The sequence below is a fragment of the Lolium rigidum genome, chromosome 4 (assembly GCF_022539505.1).
Source record: "Lolium rigidum isolate FL_2022 chromosome 4, APGP_CSIRO_Lrig_0.1, whole genome shotgun sequence".
In the NCBI taxonomy this organism is placed as follows: Eukaryota; Viridiplantae; Streptophyta; class Magnoliopsida; order Poales; family Poaceae; genus Lolium; species Lolium rigidum.
In genome coordinates this window covers 31,887,872-31,905,109 of record NC_061511.1, presented here as the reverse complement: position 1 = coordinate 31,905,109, position 17,238 = coordinate 31,887,872, and the positions used below count along the sequence as shown (strand labels likewise).

The window sequence follows — 17,238 nt, the reverse complement described above, 5'->3', positions numbered from 1 at the left end:
AAGGGGACAAGTTGGGTTGCCCCCTCCGCAAATGTTAGGTGCACCTGCTCTTTGGACAATTGCAACCAAAACCGCTACTTTTGTTTTGCTAGTGCCCAAGCTCGATTTTTTTTTTTGAACATAAAGTTCCATCTATTTGGGATTTGTCTCTCTAGGTTAGGATTGAACATTGAGTTAGTCATCTCTCAAAAAAAAAATGGAGAGTAAAAAAGGAAAACGGTAACAGTATTTGCGGAAAAGAAACCGAAACGGTAAAGGAAACGGAAGAGCAAATTCCACCGGAAAAGGAAACGGAGATCAAAACGGGGAACGGAAATGGTATTAGCAAAAAAAGGGAAGGAAACGGTAAAGAAAACAAAGAGAAAATTCTAAAACCGGGAGAGTATAAGCTGCTGAAAGCATATAAGTAGTAACCCCACCCAAGATGAGTGCTCTCTCATCCGACTTCCCTAGAGCCATAACTATGTACTAATTTCCCTAATATAACTTTTTGGCAGCCATCATTTCGTGTTAAAATCGTGAAATTTACATCGAAATACATATCCAATGTATTTGGTTGTCATGGGATTGCACCCACAATTTTAATTGGAAATTCCAACGAGTGGACCCGGTACATCAAGTTAATATTTCTATCCCTGAGCGTGCCATTCTCCTACACATCACTAAATTTTACAAATCCTGTGGCGGCTAAACATGATTTCCGAGCTTGGAATTTCAAACTGTACAAATCAAATTATAGCCTTTCATTTCATTATTGTCAAATAAAACAAAATGAGTGGTGCCAGGCGAGCTCCAAAATGTGCATGCTAATTAATTCTACTACCATAATAGTGACTCGATTATCCATCCGTGCGGTGGTTGTTAGAGGATTTTGTCTTAATGCTACACCTTGAGTGAAATTGTGAACAATACTTTATCTTGGTGTATGCTTCTTTATGTTTGCCTTTTTTGTTATACCACTATTGCGTCAGGACAATTTCTCACTATCGCATCGTACTCTCTATATTAATTCATTCCATAATGTATTCAGCGATTTCCGCTTCCGTCGGAGACTTGGTGTATGAGAAGGCACGCATTCTCACTTCGGTTTCATGAGCTCCGCTGTTTGAATTGTCTAATTTTGATTTGTTTGGTGATGTTTGCAATAAATCGTGGTTACGTTATCGGCTCGGGAGACTTGTCATTGCATTACCTAAAAAAACTAACAAACTGCTTCTTTTTATGACTACAGATCACTAGTACACGTACAATTTATACAATGTTTCAAGCGTTTGGATGGCGACACTGCGGCAGCGTACTCTTGTTTGTTATAATGTGGTCAGCTGGTCAAGGCCAATAACCAAAATTGACGTACCACTACCCTTTGTTTTGTCTACTACTCTGAAATAATACTACCAATTCGGGTCAATAACGTAAGGTCACTTGTCTCTTGTGCACGCAGTTACGGGTGTGCCATTCACTCCACACCCAGTGACCATATTCTTTTTGGGTGTTTTATTTTTGGAAGCACACATACCAGGATACATAAATAATTATAGAGTTCTACTTCAACTGTCGAGTGATGTGGGGTGAGTGGAATACGATAGTAGATACACGTCAGAGTCGAAGACCAAGAAAATGCACCACTAAATTTTCAGTCAGTATCACCAGTCCAAGCAGAGCCAATCTTTCTCTCATTTTGGTGCGTAGAAAAATCTACACACGTTATCTTATACTTCATTTTAGCATGATTCCTAACTTCACCTTCACTGCTAACTCAACAGGTGATAGAGAAGAAAAAAGGCAGCGCATATAAGGCCAACAGATGGTGACATGGGATGGGAGGACAGCGACCTGTAACAGATGACCAAAACTTCCTTCTACTTCCTGAATGATTTTCCTTCCTTTCTAAAGATGAATAAATGGACAAAACTTGTTCTCATATCCAGGCACCAACAGCTAACGTGGCAAAATATCTAGTGACACTACACTTCTTCCGATGATACCATCATGATACCACTCCTCAAGATTTAAATCTACAAATTTCTATAAAATTAGAAAAATATTGTGAGTGTTCACTACATGTGCCTTCAAATCCCTAGAATTTCCGAAACCAAAATTAGACAAAATATTGTGAGTGTTCACACAGAGAAATAATAATAATTGATATCTGAGTAGTGTTATTTGTATGTTTTGTCTTTTTGTGGCACTATTTATGTTAGATTTTTCATTTTTTTGTTTCACTGTGTGTATTTCGAATTTGGTTCAGGAATCAAGGGATTGTGAACATGCATCTTATGTGCATTCACATATTTTTGTAGAAAAATTAGACACTTGTAAATTTAAATTTTGAGAGCTGGTACCATGCGAAAGATGGTACCACTAGATATTTTCCCAAGCTAACGTGTCATCGTAGATCACACGCGCCGCCATAAATGCGCACCTTGGACCGGCAAGGATTTTCAGGTCAAAGACAAATTCAGGAAAGGAGTGACGGCTGACAGTGATTGGGGTCCAAAATATCCAAATGCAACTAGAGTAAGCAAAAGACAACTGGAATATCCACGCTGAGGTTCAGATCACCTCTCTCTTATACCAGTCCAACCGAGACTGGCCATATTGGCCAGTTGCAAATGTTGATCCAGATACCATCTGTTCAACAACAGGACTGCTGAACGGCGTGCAACTAACAATACTGTTACATCGGTGACCGTCTTTTTCGATGGTCAGATTGAACGAAAGCTGCGGTTTTATTAGAGTTTCAAGGAGAAATACATAGGGGAGGATTATGGAGTTTTATTGTCGAGTGAACTTACAGAACTGATACAGTACAAGTGACGATGCTATCTTGGTACAGTATTATGGGAGATGTGCTGAGGCCAAACCCCCTCATGTGTCTCTACACTTTCACTACTTGTTTACTGGATAAAACATGAGCCAGGACCGATTGGAGGTCGCCGGGCATAGAAGTTTGTGACTGGAGCTGCCGCGATTCCACGGTGATTCAGCAGGCATCTGAAGTAGTGTAGCCGAGACAGGACGGTCGTTTCCAGGTCTTGGTCGGATATGGCCTCCAATGGACTCCACATACGCTCTGTGGTGATTTGACAGCCATAAATAAGCTCCTACAGAAATAACTGAAACAAAAGAAGCTTCTGAAGTTGTAAAGTCGATACCTGCAGCTGCGGCCGCTCGGGGCCATATTGTTTGTAGAGCATCAGATGTGTCTGCTGTCTCACCCCACATGCAAACCTCTCCACCCAGTACCAGCTTTTGCTGCGCGGCGTCGCTTATTCCTGCGAGTGGCTCTTCGGCGTAGACTTCTTCCCACGGAACATCGAGATGATCAAGGTACCATGCTCCTTGGTTACTCATTATGCATCTCAGTCCCTTTGCAACTACTTTGGGGCAGACCCCGGGACCCAACCTGAAATATGTAAAGATTCAGCTTATGTTGCATAATGGGTATAGAATATGGTTGGCACAAACTGATTCGATTGCTTAAAACTGACTTATGAATTACCAGTTATGCACAACGGTCAGAGGATTGAGGTTTTCCCCAAATGAGTTGAAGGTTTCCTCCCTGCAGGATAATGAGCATGGCATGCCACAAACAAAATATAAATACCATTTCTTTAGTTCTTTATTAAAAAAACGAACAAAGGAAGTAAAGCACAAACCAGTTTACAGGAGTCCAGTTAAGATGAATTGCTATCTCCTGGGCCCTCAGCACAAAGTATTTGTAAGCATCCTTTGTAGTCATGTTACGTTCATCAAGCCTGGAATAGGTCGAGTTCAGTGGAGGAAAAGAACATCCAACATAAGCTTAATAAACCATTCATGAAACCTAGTGCACAGACAACATTTCATACCACTGCTTCACATGGGGTGTAACATTCCAGCAACCTGGGACGAAGAGGTGGAAAAGTTTCAGTAGAAATTAAAAAAAACATTGAATAAGACAGCAGAATATTATGTATCAACATCTATTTTAGCATCATACTGTATCAGAAAGAAAAAAAAGCAGAATCCATATAGACCTATCTATGTGGCAGTTTCACCGGATCTGGGTTAGGTCTTTTAGGTACAAGCACACAAGATTGTCTTCCTATAAGTAAGAGGTTATCTTTTATGTAGCAGTTTAACTGGAGGATACATGCTCCACTTGTAGATGTTGCAACATGCCAGCATCCTAAGTTCATACTAACAAATTGCCTCTTATTAGGCAAGAGAAGAAGACCAACCTGTATATACTTCATCTCCACCCAAGTGAAACATCCCAAATGGGAAGATCTTTCTCATATCTGAACGTAAAGCAGTCAGCAGGTCAATCATATTGCAGAAAACATAATGTTTCAGAACTGCCATTACCAGCCAGGTAATTATTGTGTAACATTATTATGATTATCTGCCAACAGATATTGTACAGGATGATGGTCCTACTATAGCTAGATAGTATAATATACACCTTGCACTGCTAATCAGTGGTCAATATATCCTGTTGATGGTCCTACCAAACTGAAATGTTCAATCCAACCTAGGACATATAATTATTGGCTAGACCCTACATGAAATTATCTAATTTACTGGTTCATGAAATTACCGGTTTCTAAAAAATTACTGGTTCATGAAATTATCTAATTTACTAATTACCTTCATGAATAACAGAGCAAGAGTTGACCGGTCCATGTCAGTACTCATTGTGAAGGACCACTACTAGGCAAAGCACCAAATAAATATGAACTGCCATGTCTATAATGGAAGTTGCCACACACAAAAGATGTCTATGATGGACAGCACAAATGTATAATACACCTTTGCCTTTTCACATTTCGTATTGCATTATTTTAATATTTACTTTTCACTGTCCAAGAAAAATAACGGTCAAGATCAAAACTAGAAAGGGAGATGAGTGAGTGCCACAGTGATAATATTGAATTGCTTAAATGGGTAACTGAATTTAACGAAAAGGTAAGAAAGGAACTAACCAGACAAAATTCCAGATATGACTTCGAATGTGAAGTTACTAGATACATCTAAAGGTTCTGTACAGCTAGGAGAAGGCCAAAGCTTCGGATATCCATTTCCCCTGTGGATATATAAATTTGTGCATAAGTTTGGCAGTGCAGAAGACAATGGGTACTTCATATAAGAAGAACCATGGGAAATAACAAACACTTAGTCTGCAACGTTTGCTTTCCTAGTGGGATAATCTTTTTTGGGAAGTCGGCTACGTGCACAAATATGTGATGTATTCTGTCCAAATACTGAATCAGATAGCACAGAGAGTGGTAAAATATATTATCATATGCATCATGGGACAAATACTGTAGCCTGGGGCAACCACCTGTTTTGTTGTTTCGTTACTCAGAACTTCACGAAATGCAAGTACATGACACTACAAAACACAGTGGCTGCTGATTTGTTTATTTGCACAAGAGTAACTAGGTTTTGCATAGGTAACTCCAGTGCATCTTCTCTTAGCACCGCCTCCTACTGCATGTTAGATGTTTTAGTACAAATATCCCAATGCAATGTACTTAATATACGCCAAGTATTTATTATAGTAGACCTCAGGTGGTGAGTCTATGTCCATGATCAGTACAAGGTTTAATGATCTAAGTATTGGATTACATGTAGGGATGATATCTGAGGTAATAGATGGCTGTATCCTCTATCCTCATTAATCATGCACCACATAGACAATAATCTGATGTAGAGTTCTAAGAGACGGCAGCAAGGTGGAGCACTAGGAGTGGCCTGACAAAAAGTTCTCTCAAGAAGCCTAGGCATCCAAACATAACAGGTAAGTCTATATGAAAACTCACCATGATTCTGCATGACCAGGTACATCAATTTCTGCCATGACATGAATACCTGAGAGAGTAAACAATAGTAAGAATTCAAAGTCTTTGTAGATAAAAAATTAAACCGGATGAAGAGTTCAGTAAAAAAATTGATCCTGTGTGAATTCCAACTAAAATAGTGTGAATATCTCAGCATGTCACTGTTCTTAGCAAAAATACAAAATAAAGAAAAACATTCAGCTACATGAGGGAAAATATATCAACTGGAAGTAAGCATACCTCTTTTCTTAGCATAGCTTTAGCATTATGAAGTTTCACATGAGAGGTCATGGTGCAAGCAATTAGAGAACAACGGTCAGGAACGCGTGAATGAAGAAACTTCACAATAGAATATAAGGAAGATTATAAGATACAAAATATAAATGACAAAATTAACATACCTAACAATATATTGTGCATCTTCCACAGTGTAACGCTCCAATTTTGAATATGAACCCTTCCATAGATTTGGATATGATGGTATCTCCAACGGAAAAGATTGTTCGTCGATGATATGCCAATGAAGAACGTTCTACTGGACATAACTCTAGGTTTAAGCATATTGCTATGGAGGGAAAGAGAGGTAATTCAAGTAAAATAACTAGCATGATCCAAAAGATAATATGTTACCAGCTTAGCAAATGACATGGAGTCAATGACTTGCTTAATCACGTCAACTGGGTAGTAATGCCTTGAGGTGTCTGCAGTAGAGATATAGCAGAGTGAAGACTAATTTAGCAGAGTGAAGACTAAAATGAGTTGGTTTCTACGGTATTGGCACACCCACCGCTTAATATTGGATTTAGAAGAACTCTCAATGTTTATAAATACAATTTGTGGTTACATCTGTGCCAGCGATTAATGTCTGTTCAATTAACTAATGAACCTGACAATTTTGTATGGAACTTAAATGAATCTGGTGTATTTACTGTTAAATCCATGTATCTTGATCTTATGAATGGTCATACTAGATTTTTGCGGAAATACCTTTGGAAGATTAAGGTTCCTCTAAAAATAAAGATTTTTATGTGGTTTTTAAGTAATAGAGTACTGCTTACTAAGGATAATTTGGCGAAGAGAAAATGGACAGGTTCTCAGAAATGTTGTTTTTGTAACAACAATGAAACTGTTGATCATCTGTTTCTTCATTGTCCTTTTGCAAAAATTATATGGCGAATGATATTCTTTACATACAATATTCCACCTCCGTCTAATGTAATTAATATGTTTGGTAATTGGCTAAATGGTGTGAATAAGAAGGATAAAGTTTATATTAGAATTGGTGTTTCGGCAATCTGTTGGTCGATTTGGACTAGCCGGAATGATATGATCTTTAATAAACAAAAGGGAACAAATTTCTTGCAGGTTATTCTTCGTGCGGTGCATTGGCTACAAACATGGGCATGTTTGCTCCCGGCGGACCAGCGGGATACTATGGCTACTGGATGCAACCGGCTCCTGGAGGTCACTCAGGACTGCTTTTTCCAGGCTACTGGATGGCGACACATTAGTAGAATTCTGGATGGATAGTTTTGTGTTCGACTTTCCATCTTTTTTTGGTCGCTTCTAGTTTTTATTTAGTCTCCTTGTTTTATCAGACTACCTACATGTAATAAGTACTTGACGTTTACGTTATATTATTAATAAATGGCTATATGCATCGATTGATGCAGAGGCCGGGGCTATGCTCCTATGTCTAAAAAAAAAGCAATACCACTGACTTGCCTGATGAGATGCATCGACAGACTCGAGTTTGTATGCCCCCCGTATTTCTCTCAGTTCAAGCCTCAGCTTTTCAAGCTCTGTATCGAAATCAATCTGCACTGTATTGACTTGAGGTGTCTGCAGTACAGATATAACAGAGTGAAGACTCCCAGCTCCAGCTGCATCCAAGAAAATGGAAGAAAAGAAATCAAATTCCCGCATTTGCCTTTGGATGAAAAAAGGTTAGGTCGTACGGATGATTACCTGGTAGGTGGCATCGATCTGGAGAAGAAGAACTCAAGGACGTATTGTCGGCGGACAGTTCAACTACTCGCACACCATCCCCACTCTTTCATGACGCCCGGCCATGGTGACTGCTCGCACACATTGGCATGCCGCCGCTCGTCGTCTTCTCCGGCCATGGTGGCTCTCCTCTCCTCTCCTCTCCTCGACGAGTAAAGAGTCAAAGTCTAAGTCGTCACACACGACGCACGCGTTGGCTCCATCCCTCCTATTACTTATAGGCTGCAGGATGCCAAGGTTGAAAGTTTGAATTTTGGGAGAGGGAACATAGGTATGCCGGGAAAAAGATGAAATTTATTTTGGTTCTGTCATCTCGCTTCCTTGGTGGTTATTAGCAGCTAGCATAGCGCTGGATGGATGCCTGAGCTGTCGCGGGGATAGCTGACATGTGGATAGCTAATGACTCCTTGATTTTCTAATCTCACCTAGGCTCCTTGATTTCCTAATCTCATGCATGCCAGCGGCTAAATAGTAAATACCACAGCTGTAGCATGCCAGAGAGATGGAAGAGATCGGTCGATCTGTAGCTTAGTTTCGTCTAAAATAATCAGGACCCATTCAGTTATTACGTTTCCATGTTTGCTTTTCCGGTCACGCGTAGATGCGTGTTTTAGGTGAAACCGTAAAACACGCTCGCACGGGTGATATGATGTGCTCTCTCTATCGATGAAGTGACCCACACGGACGGACCTCTTCTATTATTTTCCCTCTCTTTGAACAAAACAAATATCTGCAACATCAGAAAAATTTCTTCCCGATGAATGGTTTTCCTGGCTGCAACATCAGTATATCACACCGCGATTCCGAAAACATTCTTTATAGTATGTCTACCAGGCTACGACATTAATTTCTCAGCAATATAAAGGTAACCGGTCTAAAGCTCATAACAAACCTCAGCAATATAAAGGTAACCGGTCTAAAGCTCATAACAAACATCAGGGAAATTGTGCATGCCATTTATTAATCGTCGCACCGCATCCCGCAATCTATCTGCTCGGCACCAGCACGTCGCACTCCTTCTATCCATTTACCAAATGTTTTGTCACTCCATGTCACCGACCCGTGGCTTCAAATATCACGGCCGTCCACCCCGCTGCAGATTATCGAGCGTAGCGCAAATCAATTTGTTTCACTACAGGAATCTGGCGAGATGCCGCCGGCCCTCGGCGTAGCACAAATCCAAACCTTCCTCTCACAAATCAAAACCTTTACCAAGAACTAAGAAATTGTTTCCCGCTCTCCCTCTCACAAATTCAAACCTTCCTCCATCCATCCATAAAAGAAGGCCATGGTTGGCCTGCAGCAACCTCCTTCTCCGATTGTCCAGCAGTCCAATTGACATTGAGTCTCTACTCTCTCTTTCGGTCGAGGGGAAGCACCGGTGTAAGTGTAATTTTTCATGCCAACTAGACATTTTGAGCTCCCCTTTTCCCCTTCCGTCTCCTAACACCACGAGAGCTCGCCAAACTTGAAAACATGGCTCAGGCGTTGTAAAGGATGGACTCGACTCCAGCATCCATCAAGTGCGGCACCGGCGAAAACAAAGACGGGGATTACCATAGTCATTGACATCCTCCCTTGTACTGTCTTCTTCGACTCTGGTCTCCAACAAGTCAAACGGAGCACTCCTTTATCGCGCGGATAGCTGACATGTGGATAGCTAATGACTCCTTGATTTTCTGATCACACGCAGACTCCTTGATTTCCTAATCTCATGCATGCCAGCGGCTTAATACCACAACTGTTGCATGCGAGAGGGATGGAAGAGATCCTCCACAACATGGCTCAAGGCAACAACCGCCTTGATGAACTACAAATCGCAGGTTAATTAGCAGCAGTATCAAAAAAACCAGCATGACATCTCTCTATTATTTGGCCATTCAGTCACATATCAAATGGATGTTACAATATAATGCACACATCACAGCAGCTCATGTGACAGTTCAAACAGAATCGCTGGTCTAACCAAAGACACTCCCACCACAAAAAAATGGATGAAACAAACGTCAACCACCACTCAGCATTATAAGCAACTTAAATCACACATAAGGCCGCCTATGGCCAGCATGCAACGCCAGAGCCAACACAGCTTCTCAGGTTGCACTAGACTCCAAAGCGGCAACATAGGCCAGTCGGCAAGTGAGTCCGGTGGAGCGCCATCACGTCCTGTAAAAAGAGAACCAACACTGAAAATGGATTTGAAATCAATAAAAACAAGCGCACATGAATTATTGATTATTGGTTTGATGAATGGAGCGAAAAGTTTGCGGATTTGGAAGTTCTAACAGTGAGTTCCTACATGATTGTTGGTTTAACACCAAGGACAATGAAACTATGATTGATGATTTCCAAAGTACAAAGATATTTAAGGCAAGTGTCATAAAGATAAACCTGCACAACAAATATCATATTTCGAAATTGGCCTAACATGATGCTGGAATTGCAAAATAGCAATACAAAAATGGCTTGATGGTGTCACGGATCAGCATGTCAAAAACACGACTTGTACAGAATATAATGTACTTATGTCCTACATATCTCAGCTACAGAAATATATTTTATTTCAAGGCATGTCTTGGAGATGATGACTCTAGACTCTAACATCAGATATAGGATGGTAGAAACTGACCGCTCCGATAAATGACATGAAAAGGAAATGGTAATTATAAGCACGCATAAAAATAAAAACAAACACAATAATAATACTACTTCACGATAAAGAAAAATATGCCTCGCAATAAGGTAGCCCTTGAACTACATGAAAGTACCAAATACATATAGATATCAAGGGAATGAGTAATAAATAGAAAATCTTATATGACCACTAGATATACGAGTATTGCTTATATGTTGGATGAAGTGGAAATTAACAAAAAGATTACGATCTCAGATGGAAGTGCGCAGCTATAAGGACCATGATTAACTTGGCTAAACCTCCTAGACTATTTAGCGCGAAGTGCAGTGGTGGCATTAATTAACTTGAATAAAAGAAAGAAAAGGGCATGCGAGTGTTATTTTTTGGCATGGCCTTGCCTGTTTTGGGGACATCCAAACCTGCACAACCAACAATATACTACAACTAAAACAATAGTCACAACCCATGTGACACACAATCAATCTTAATTACCGCACCACCAGACAACAAACAACCGGCAAGGCAAAGCTAATGCACATGATGAAAGTTTTCTCAATAATATCATAGCATGGGCCAGTTACTTACATCACATGATGAAAGTTCTGACATGCTTCCGAGTCTATTACCCTCCTCCATATATATTTCCTTGTTTCCTTCCAAGTGATGGATGCATCAGGCTCTGCAGGTTTCAGCTACCTCCTTGTTATCATCCGACAAGAACACATATTTGTGGTCAGCTGGAGTTCAGATTATTCTACTAACACCACCATAAGTTCTACTGACATGAACTGATAATAATAGTACTAGTTAGCAAGAGAGCGCAAGCTTAACATCACCATGTAAACAAAACAGAGAGGTTTACTAGCAGCATGTGTAGTACCTGTTGATGATAGCATTGTTGATACCACCGACGTAACACCAACACCATCTAGATTAGGTTGGCATCGTCATCGCCACAGCATCAACCACTTAGGTGTTGGTCTCACCGAAACCATTGTTGATACCATCGACATAACACAAAAAAATACATGATTGCTGAGTTCGGATTCAGCCTTGGCCAACTTCTCCAACTTTCCCTGGCAAAATTGAAGAAGACACGAACGCGGATTAGAAAACGAGATAGAGTTATTACTATCTGGACAAGCAGAGAGGAAAACAACAGCACCTCTCCCGACAACATTGCTTTCCATCGCCATGCCATTTGCAACCTGTGAGGTCACTTTATCCCATCTGCGAAATGCAAAGATGCCATAATTTGAGAAGTGTAAAGGGCACAAGACAGAAATTCTAGTTCGTAAAAGAATGAAGATCCACATCCTTTTCCAGTATATGAATTGATCAAAAATTCAAGGGAATATGTCTATGTGTTGGCTCTAGGGGTGGCCACAAGACAGAAATTCTAGTTCATAAGGTTTTTATCTCAAAAATTCCTTAGAGGCAATATGTCTATGTGTTGGCTCTATGGGTGGGCATATTAACTGATGACTGAACACCCGAACCGAAAGAACCGAGACCGAAGCCAAATAGACCTACACAGGAGAAAATATCAGACCTACACCAATAAGATTCACCTGTGTCAAGGAGAAAATATCGGACGTACACAGCACGATCAACCTACTATACACTCTGAAATAGATTTTTTTTTTGTTGAGAAAACGCAAAGGACCATTGCGTTTCATTTCATTGAAAAGATAGAAATTTGTTTACATCCTCCTAGGAGGCAGATTACAGATAATGGAGAGGAGCTATCAGTGCACATCCCAACTGGATGGCAGCACTACTTGTAACCCCTGGGCCCCTGCCCGAGCCCAAAGCCTAAGCTCGTCCTTGATGTTTTGCAGCAGCAGCGGTATAGAGGGTTGGGCTCCTTCGAAGATGCAATCATTTCTGTGTTTCCAGGTCTTCCAGGGGATTAGGAGGGAGGCAGATGATAGGCCTTTGCGAAGCGGCGTTGGCGTGTCTTGCTTCGCGCTGTGCCACCAATCCATTAGGGTGAGCTCGCGGTCTGGTGCAACCAATCCAATAGAATTTACATGTCAATTTTCGACACTTCGGCCCCACTTCCTATTGTTAATGAAAATTTTGAACATGAGAGTTTTCCCAAATACAGAATTCCTGCAACCTAACAAGAAGATAGCGTGTAATTAGATAGTGTTTGCTGGCAATATTTAGAGTAATTCAGCAACACATATGAGAATATGGCAGTGCTGATCCAATAACAAGTACTATTTTGCCGTAATTCAGCACTAATCCATATGATAATATAGCAAGTTAATGGATAAGAACTAGTTAATGGGTCAATTTATTTCACAAATTGGCGGTGTTGCAGCTAGAGATGTACATGAGACCATAATTCTAGGTGCACAGAAGAGGCATCGAAACCGGAAAATGACCTTGACAACAACGCCAGTGATGAAGTAGAAGAAAGAGTTGGACCAGCGAACATACTGCTCCATCACCTTCTCCCCCGATTTATCCGACCCATAACTCCTCCAGTTGCCAAAAAAGAATCAATAGCAACTTTGTAATATGATAAAATTAAAGCTAATAAAGTAGCTCCTATCATTCTATTGAAAGAAGTCAGGCAGATAGCATTGCACTATCCACCTCACTATTAAACCTCACCAACCTAACAGGCAACCAGGTATTAAATACTAATTAGGTACAGCCAACCGGTAGTGTTTGTTAAATTTGCTAAACAACAGAACAACTGATATTAAACATATGATAAACTACACTTCTCCACTGAATTGCAGAACATTAATATGCACAGCGAGTTATTTCATGCTGAGAAACACATGATGAGTAGGATCTAAAATCTAGTAGTCCTCCACTTAATTGAGTACCACATGCTGCCACAAGGATAGGAGGTCGGCAGAAGTAGTATCTCAATCTGAACTAAGCTATACAACAACTGTACTAAATTGAGTACGCCTCAAAATGCAGCTACGAGGATCCAACAATAAGACAGTAAAAAAACTAAGTACACAACAATGGCCATTTAACTAGTCTTGCAGACTAGATAATGCATAGTAGTGCAAATTACTGGCACACATGCAGTAGTTTAGTAGTCTAAGTTGCATGCTATGGATTGATCACTCTAACCGCACCTAGCATTACTAGAAAATGGCCAGCAATGGATGCCGCACTTGGCTGCTGCCTATATCTAACAAAACACAAAAAGGTGAACCTTCTTAAATCATGTATTTGGTGGATGGATGATGCCCACGAAGCAAGATGGGAAAGTTTTCAGTGGGATAATATAATTCTTGTGGAATCCATCAAGCACCCTCGCGGGATTTTTTTATTGTATATACAGGTTGTACTCATCGTACACGAACTGGATTTACTTGTATCTGAACCACGGCAACGGTGGCGACCACCAACAGGAAGGAGATGGAGAAGGATTCACAGGGCCTTGTGAGGAGAACCGAGGAGCCACAACCACAGCCGTGCCTACACAGAAATGCAAGAACATATTAATCATGTGAGGAAACAACTACTGAACCTTACCTTTTTCATACAGTAACAGTACTGCACGTTAATTAGCAGCAAAGTAAAATAGCTATAGCCGATACATATATGTTGTAACAACAAACTTATGCACTCAATGGAGACCAAGTGCCTAAGTAAGAGCATGGTATCAACCTGGTCTGGATCCCCCTTTCATAAACTACATAAAACTTAAGTCCGAGACATGCCACAGGCTGAGGCTGCTAACCTGAAGCCTTATACAAGTCATATTTAGGATAGATCACTGCTGCAGGTACAAATATACGAATACAATCCCCAAGTGGCAGCAAGTGAACCACATGATGAGTTCAAAATCTCTTTAAATTTTCAGAATCCCAAAATTAGATGCAAATTCATCATCCATTCTCTTTCACAATTTCAGAATCGAATTTGAAAACAAAGAATGAAGAAGTGAATCAGTTCACTATTCATTCTCTTTCACAGATTAGACGCAGAAATGAATCAGTTCACTATGCACACAGTTTCATTCTCTTTCACAACAAAACAGAGACTTTTTGTTCGCAAAATTGAATTAGATGCAGGAAGGGCGATGGTGCTCACTGGGCAGCGGACCGCTGGGGAGGAGACCGACAACAGCATGCCGGAGAGGTGGCCGGCGGCAGGTAATCGGGGACGTCGCCGGTGGTTGCAGCGGTCAGGGTGGTAGTCCCAGCAGCTTCTTGCAGATGACCACCATCTCTTAGTCCGAGCCTCCCCGCCGCCAATCCAGTGCCGCGGCGAGCTTGCTCCCGTGGGTGGCCGGCCAGGAGATGGGATGGAACCACGCAGCGGCGCCGGTGATACGGGATCTTGCTCTCGCTCGTCTAGGGTTCGTCACGGGTGCTGCAGATTGACGGCTCAGCGCCGCGGGTTCGGTATAGGATTAGGAGCTGGGGTGTTGGGACGGAGGCTGGCTGCGCGAGGCCTCGCCGGAGACGGCCGGAATCGGGCTGTGACAGTGGCAGCGCAGTGGGTGTCGCGGGCGAGCTGAAGTGCAGCACTAGACATGGTGATATTTGTACCTGCAGCAGTGATCTATCCTAATTTCCTCGAAACTATACGCGAGTCCGCCCCATAGAATTCACCAGCGAATTATTGCGTCCATAATTTCCTCGAAACTATGCGCGGTGTTTGGCTGGAGTAAAATTGTTTCTCCCGCGTGCCTAATAAATAACTCGTTTCCCGCCGTATTATTAAATCCACTCCGCATGTAAACAATTAATCCAGCATGCAGCTACGAGTCACATGCTCCAGAATTTGAACTACGTCAAGCATTCGTGTATACGATGATCGGCAGTACTACTCGATCAGCCATTGATCATGCTCAGCTAAAGTCTTTGCTCCATGGGACGATCATTAGACTATAATAATACATCAATCTATGCATGGGCAAATGTTGCACATTAGGCTCTAATTTCATATGTCGTTCACGGTACTACGCCTCCCGCTCCTAGCGCTGGCGCCGGCGCTCATCAGCCCACCGTTGGTCCATCTCCTCCGTCCGGCGTCGCCGCGCCTCTTCTGCCGCAGAGGCGTCGAACGCCGCAATGGTGTCTGCCAGCGCCTCCTCCTGCCACGTTGCTGCCGCCGCGCTCTCGTCAGCTGCGGGGCCAGGGCGTAGAACGCCGCCACATCTGCCGCGTGCGCCGCCTCACGCTGCTGGCGGGCCTGCTGCTCGATTGCCTCCCGCCGCTGCCGACGCATTCCACGCCAAAGCTCCGCCCCGCGCCGCCGCTCTTCCTGGGCGGCGGCGGCAATGTCGAACTGCTAATCCGGTGGTGGAGGTGGTGGTGGAGGAGATGACGGTGGAGGGAACTGGCCATCGCTGGGGCGGTTCATCATTGCGCACTGGTGGTGGAGGAGACGGCGGTGGAGCGACGAGGGATGTGCTTCTGACGGAGAAAGGGGTGCCGGCGACTGTGGTGGCTGCCATTGAGCCAGGAGGGCCTTTTATAGACGCCGGCGTTGGGAAGAAAGCACGGAAGAGGCGAGAAGAGGCGGGAAGAAAGCGCGGGAACATGCGGTGGCGTGCGAACGCCGGCGACGCGTGGAGGCTGCGCAGCACCGACGAGACGTCTCGCCTGCCCCTCCGTCGCCATTAAGGCAAAGACGCCGTCGTGTATCACTGCGCGCGAATAACTTCCGCCGCGGGGTAGGCGAAGGTTAGGTCTAAACTTGAATGAGTCGCTCATGCGTCGGCCCCGCCACTCCCCGCCTCGTTTTTCGTTGTGTCGGGCGTGCCCGGAGCGCCCCTGTGGGGCGGGGACGGGCTCGGGCGCAGGCGTATCGGGCCGTGCCGGACAAAAAAACGGCTTTGGGGGACGCGGCTGGGAACGTTTTTTTATCCGGCGCGCCCCAAATTGCTTTGGGGGACGCGACTTGAGATGCTCTAAGCATCGGAGCACGTCGCAAGCTAACATGTACATATTTTAAAAGTAGTAGAATGATTTATGAAAAAATAGAAGAAGTAAAACACTTGGTTGGTGCTAATTAAAAGTGGTTTAGTGGTGCTAGTTACCTAGTATTTCCATATTATAGCATTGAAATTTTATGAATGCTTGTTAGATTGCAGCTGCTAGTCCAGTGCTACAACACTGGTAGCACCAGCCCTAACTCCGCCTATGCATGCATCGCCACCGCCACCAATGACGGTGGTCCAATATTGAACCAAGTCTTAGGCTGGTCATAGTGGAGAGTAACTTAGACTAGTAACATATGCCATGTTACTAGTCTAGGTTACTACATTCATAGTGGGTAGTAACTTATATGTGGTGTCATGCATTGTGTTATTTATTATATTGTAGACTCATTTTGTCTTGGGGTGTGTGATGTTATGGTAACATAGCTAGTTACCACCTCACTCTCTTTCTTCATTTATTAGCATGCCATGTCACCAAAATACCTTGAGATGTGTGATGTTACTAGCTATGTTACTTCCACTATGAGCAGTCTTAGCTGTGACGGGTTGTGCTTAATTTACATTGGTAGTATACAAAGGGAAGTAATTCGCCCTTGTTAGAGCAATTCCAATAGTGTAGCCAAGTGCCATGTCATCTATAGCTCACTTAGAGCCAACATGTACAATAGTGAGCTATAAAAGTTTAGTACTTTTACAATACATGGCCCACATTTTAATCTCACATAGTGCCTAGGAGCACGTGCTAGAGCTGGCTATAAGATAAGAGCCCACTCCTCTTCTCTCTCCTAATCTCTCTCCTCCAACTAAGCAAATTTATAATATTTTATCTCTTATAGCCA

At 42.6% G+C, this 17,238-nt stretch overlaps 1 protein-coding gene and 2 long non-coding RNA genes across 3 annotated transcripts; all 3 read right to left on the bottom strand.

The window, feature by feature from the left end:
• Positions 1-2,714: 2,714 nt before the first annotated feature.
• On the bottom strand, positions 2,715-7,951 carry LOC124646847 (beta-hexosaminidase 1-like). The gene is made up of 13 exons (XM_047186896.1): positions 7,861-7,951; positions 7,551-7,708; positions 6,456-6,554; positions 6,227-6,357; positions 6,066-6,082; positions 5,808-5,856; positions 4,968-5,068; positions 4,224-4,283; positions 3,852-3,885; positions 3,660-3,758; positions 3,503-3,562; positions 3,156-3,406; positions 2,715-3,073 (listed from the first exon to the last, which is right to left on the bottom strand). Exons 1-13 carry the CDS (start codon positions 7,949-7,951, stop codon positions 2,898-2,900), a joined length of 1,326 nt encoding a protein of 441 aa, XP_047042852.1. The 3' UTR covers positions 2,715-2,897.
• A 1,750-nt stretch (positions 7,952-9,701) lies between these two features.
• Positions 9,702-11,627, bottom strand: LOC124706942. Its single transcript, XR_007004630.1, has 3 exons — positions 11,348-11,627; positions 11,053-11,166; positions 9,702-9,998 (listed from the first exon to the last, which is right to left on the bottom strand). It is a non-coding gene; the product is annotated as an uncharacterized LOC124706942 (long non-coding RNA).
• Positions 11,628-12,084: 457 nt separating this feature from the next.
• LOC124706941 lies at positions 12,085-14,982 on the bottom strand. Its single transcript, XR_007004629.1, has 3 exons — positions 14,542-14,982; positions 12,861-13,923; positions 12,085-12,589 (listed from the first exon to the last, which is right to left on the bottom strand). It is a non-coding gene; the product is annotated as an uncharacterized LOC124706941 (long non-coding RNA).
• Between the last annotated feature and the right edge of the window lie 2,256 nt (positions 14,983-17,238).

What these genes read in the sequence shown, in the direction of transcription:
- LOC124646847 (XM_047186896.1), bottom strand. Translation starts at nt 7,951, where the DNA reads ATGGCCGGAGAAGACGACGAGCGGCGGCATGCCAATGTGTGCGAGCAG. An exon ending in TGGAGATGAAGTATATACAG is followed by an intron (nt 3,886 to 4,223) that starts GTTGGTCTTCTT and finishes TCTTCGTCCCAG; the next exon opens with GTTGCTGGAATGTTACACCC. An exon ending in CCGAGCGGCCGCAGCTGCAG is followed by an intron (nt 3,074 to 3,155) that starts GTATCGACTTTA and finishes AAATCACCACAG; the next exon opens with AGCGTATGTGGAGTCCATTG.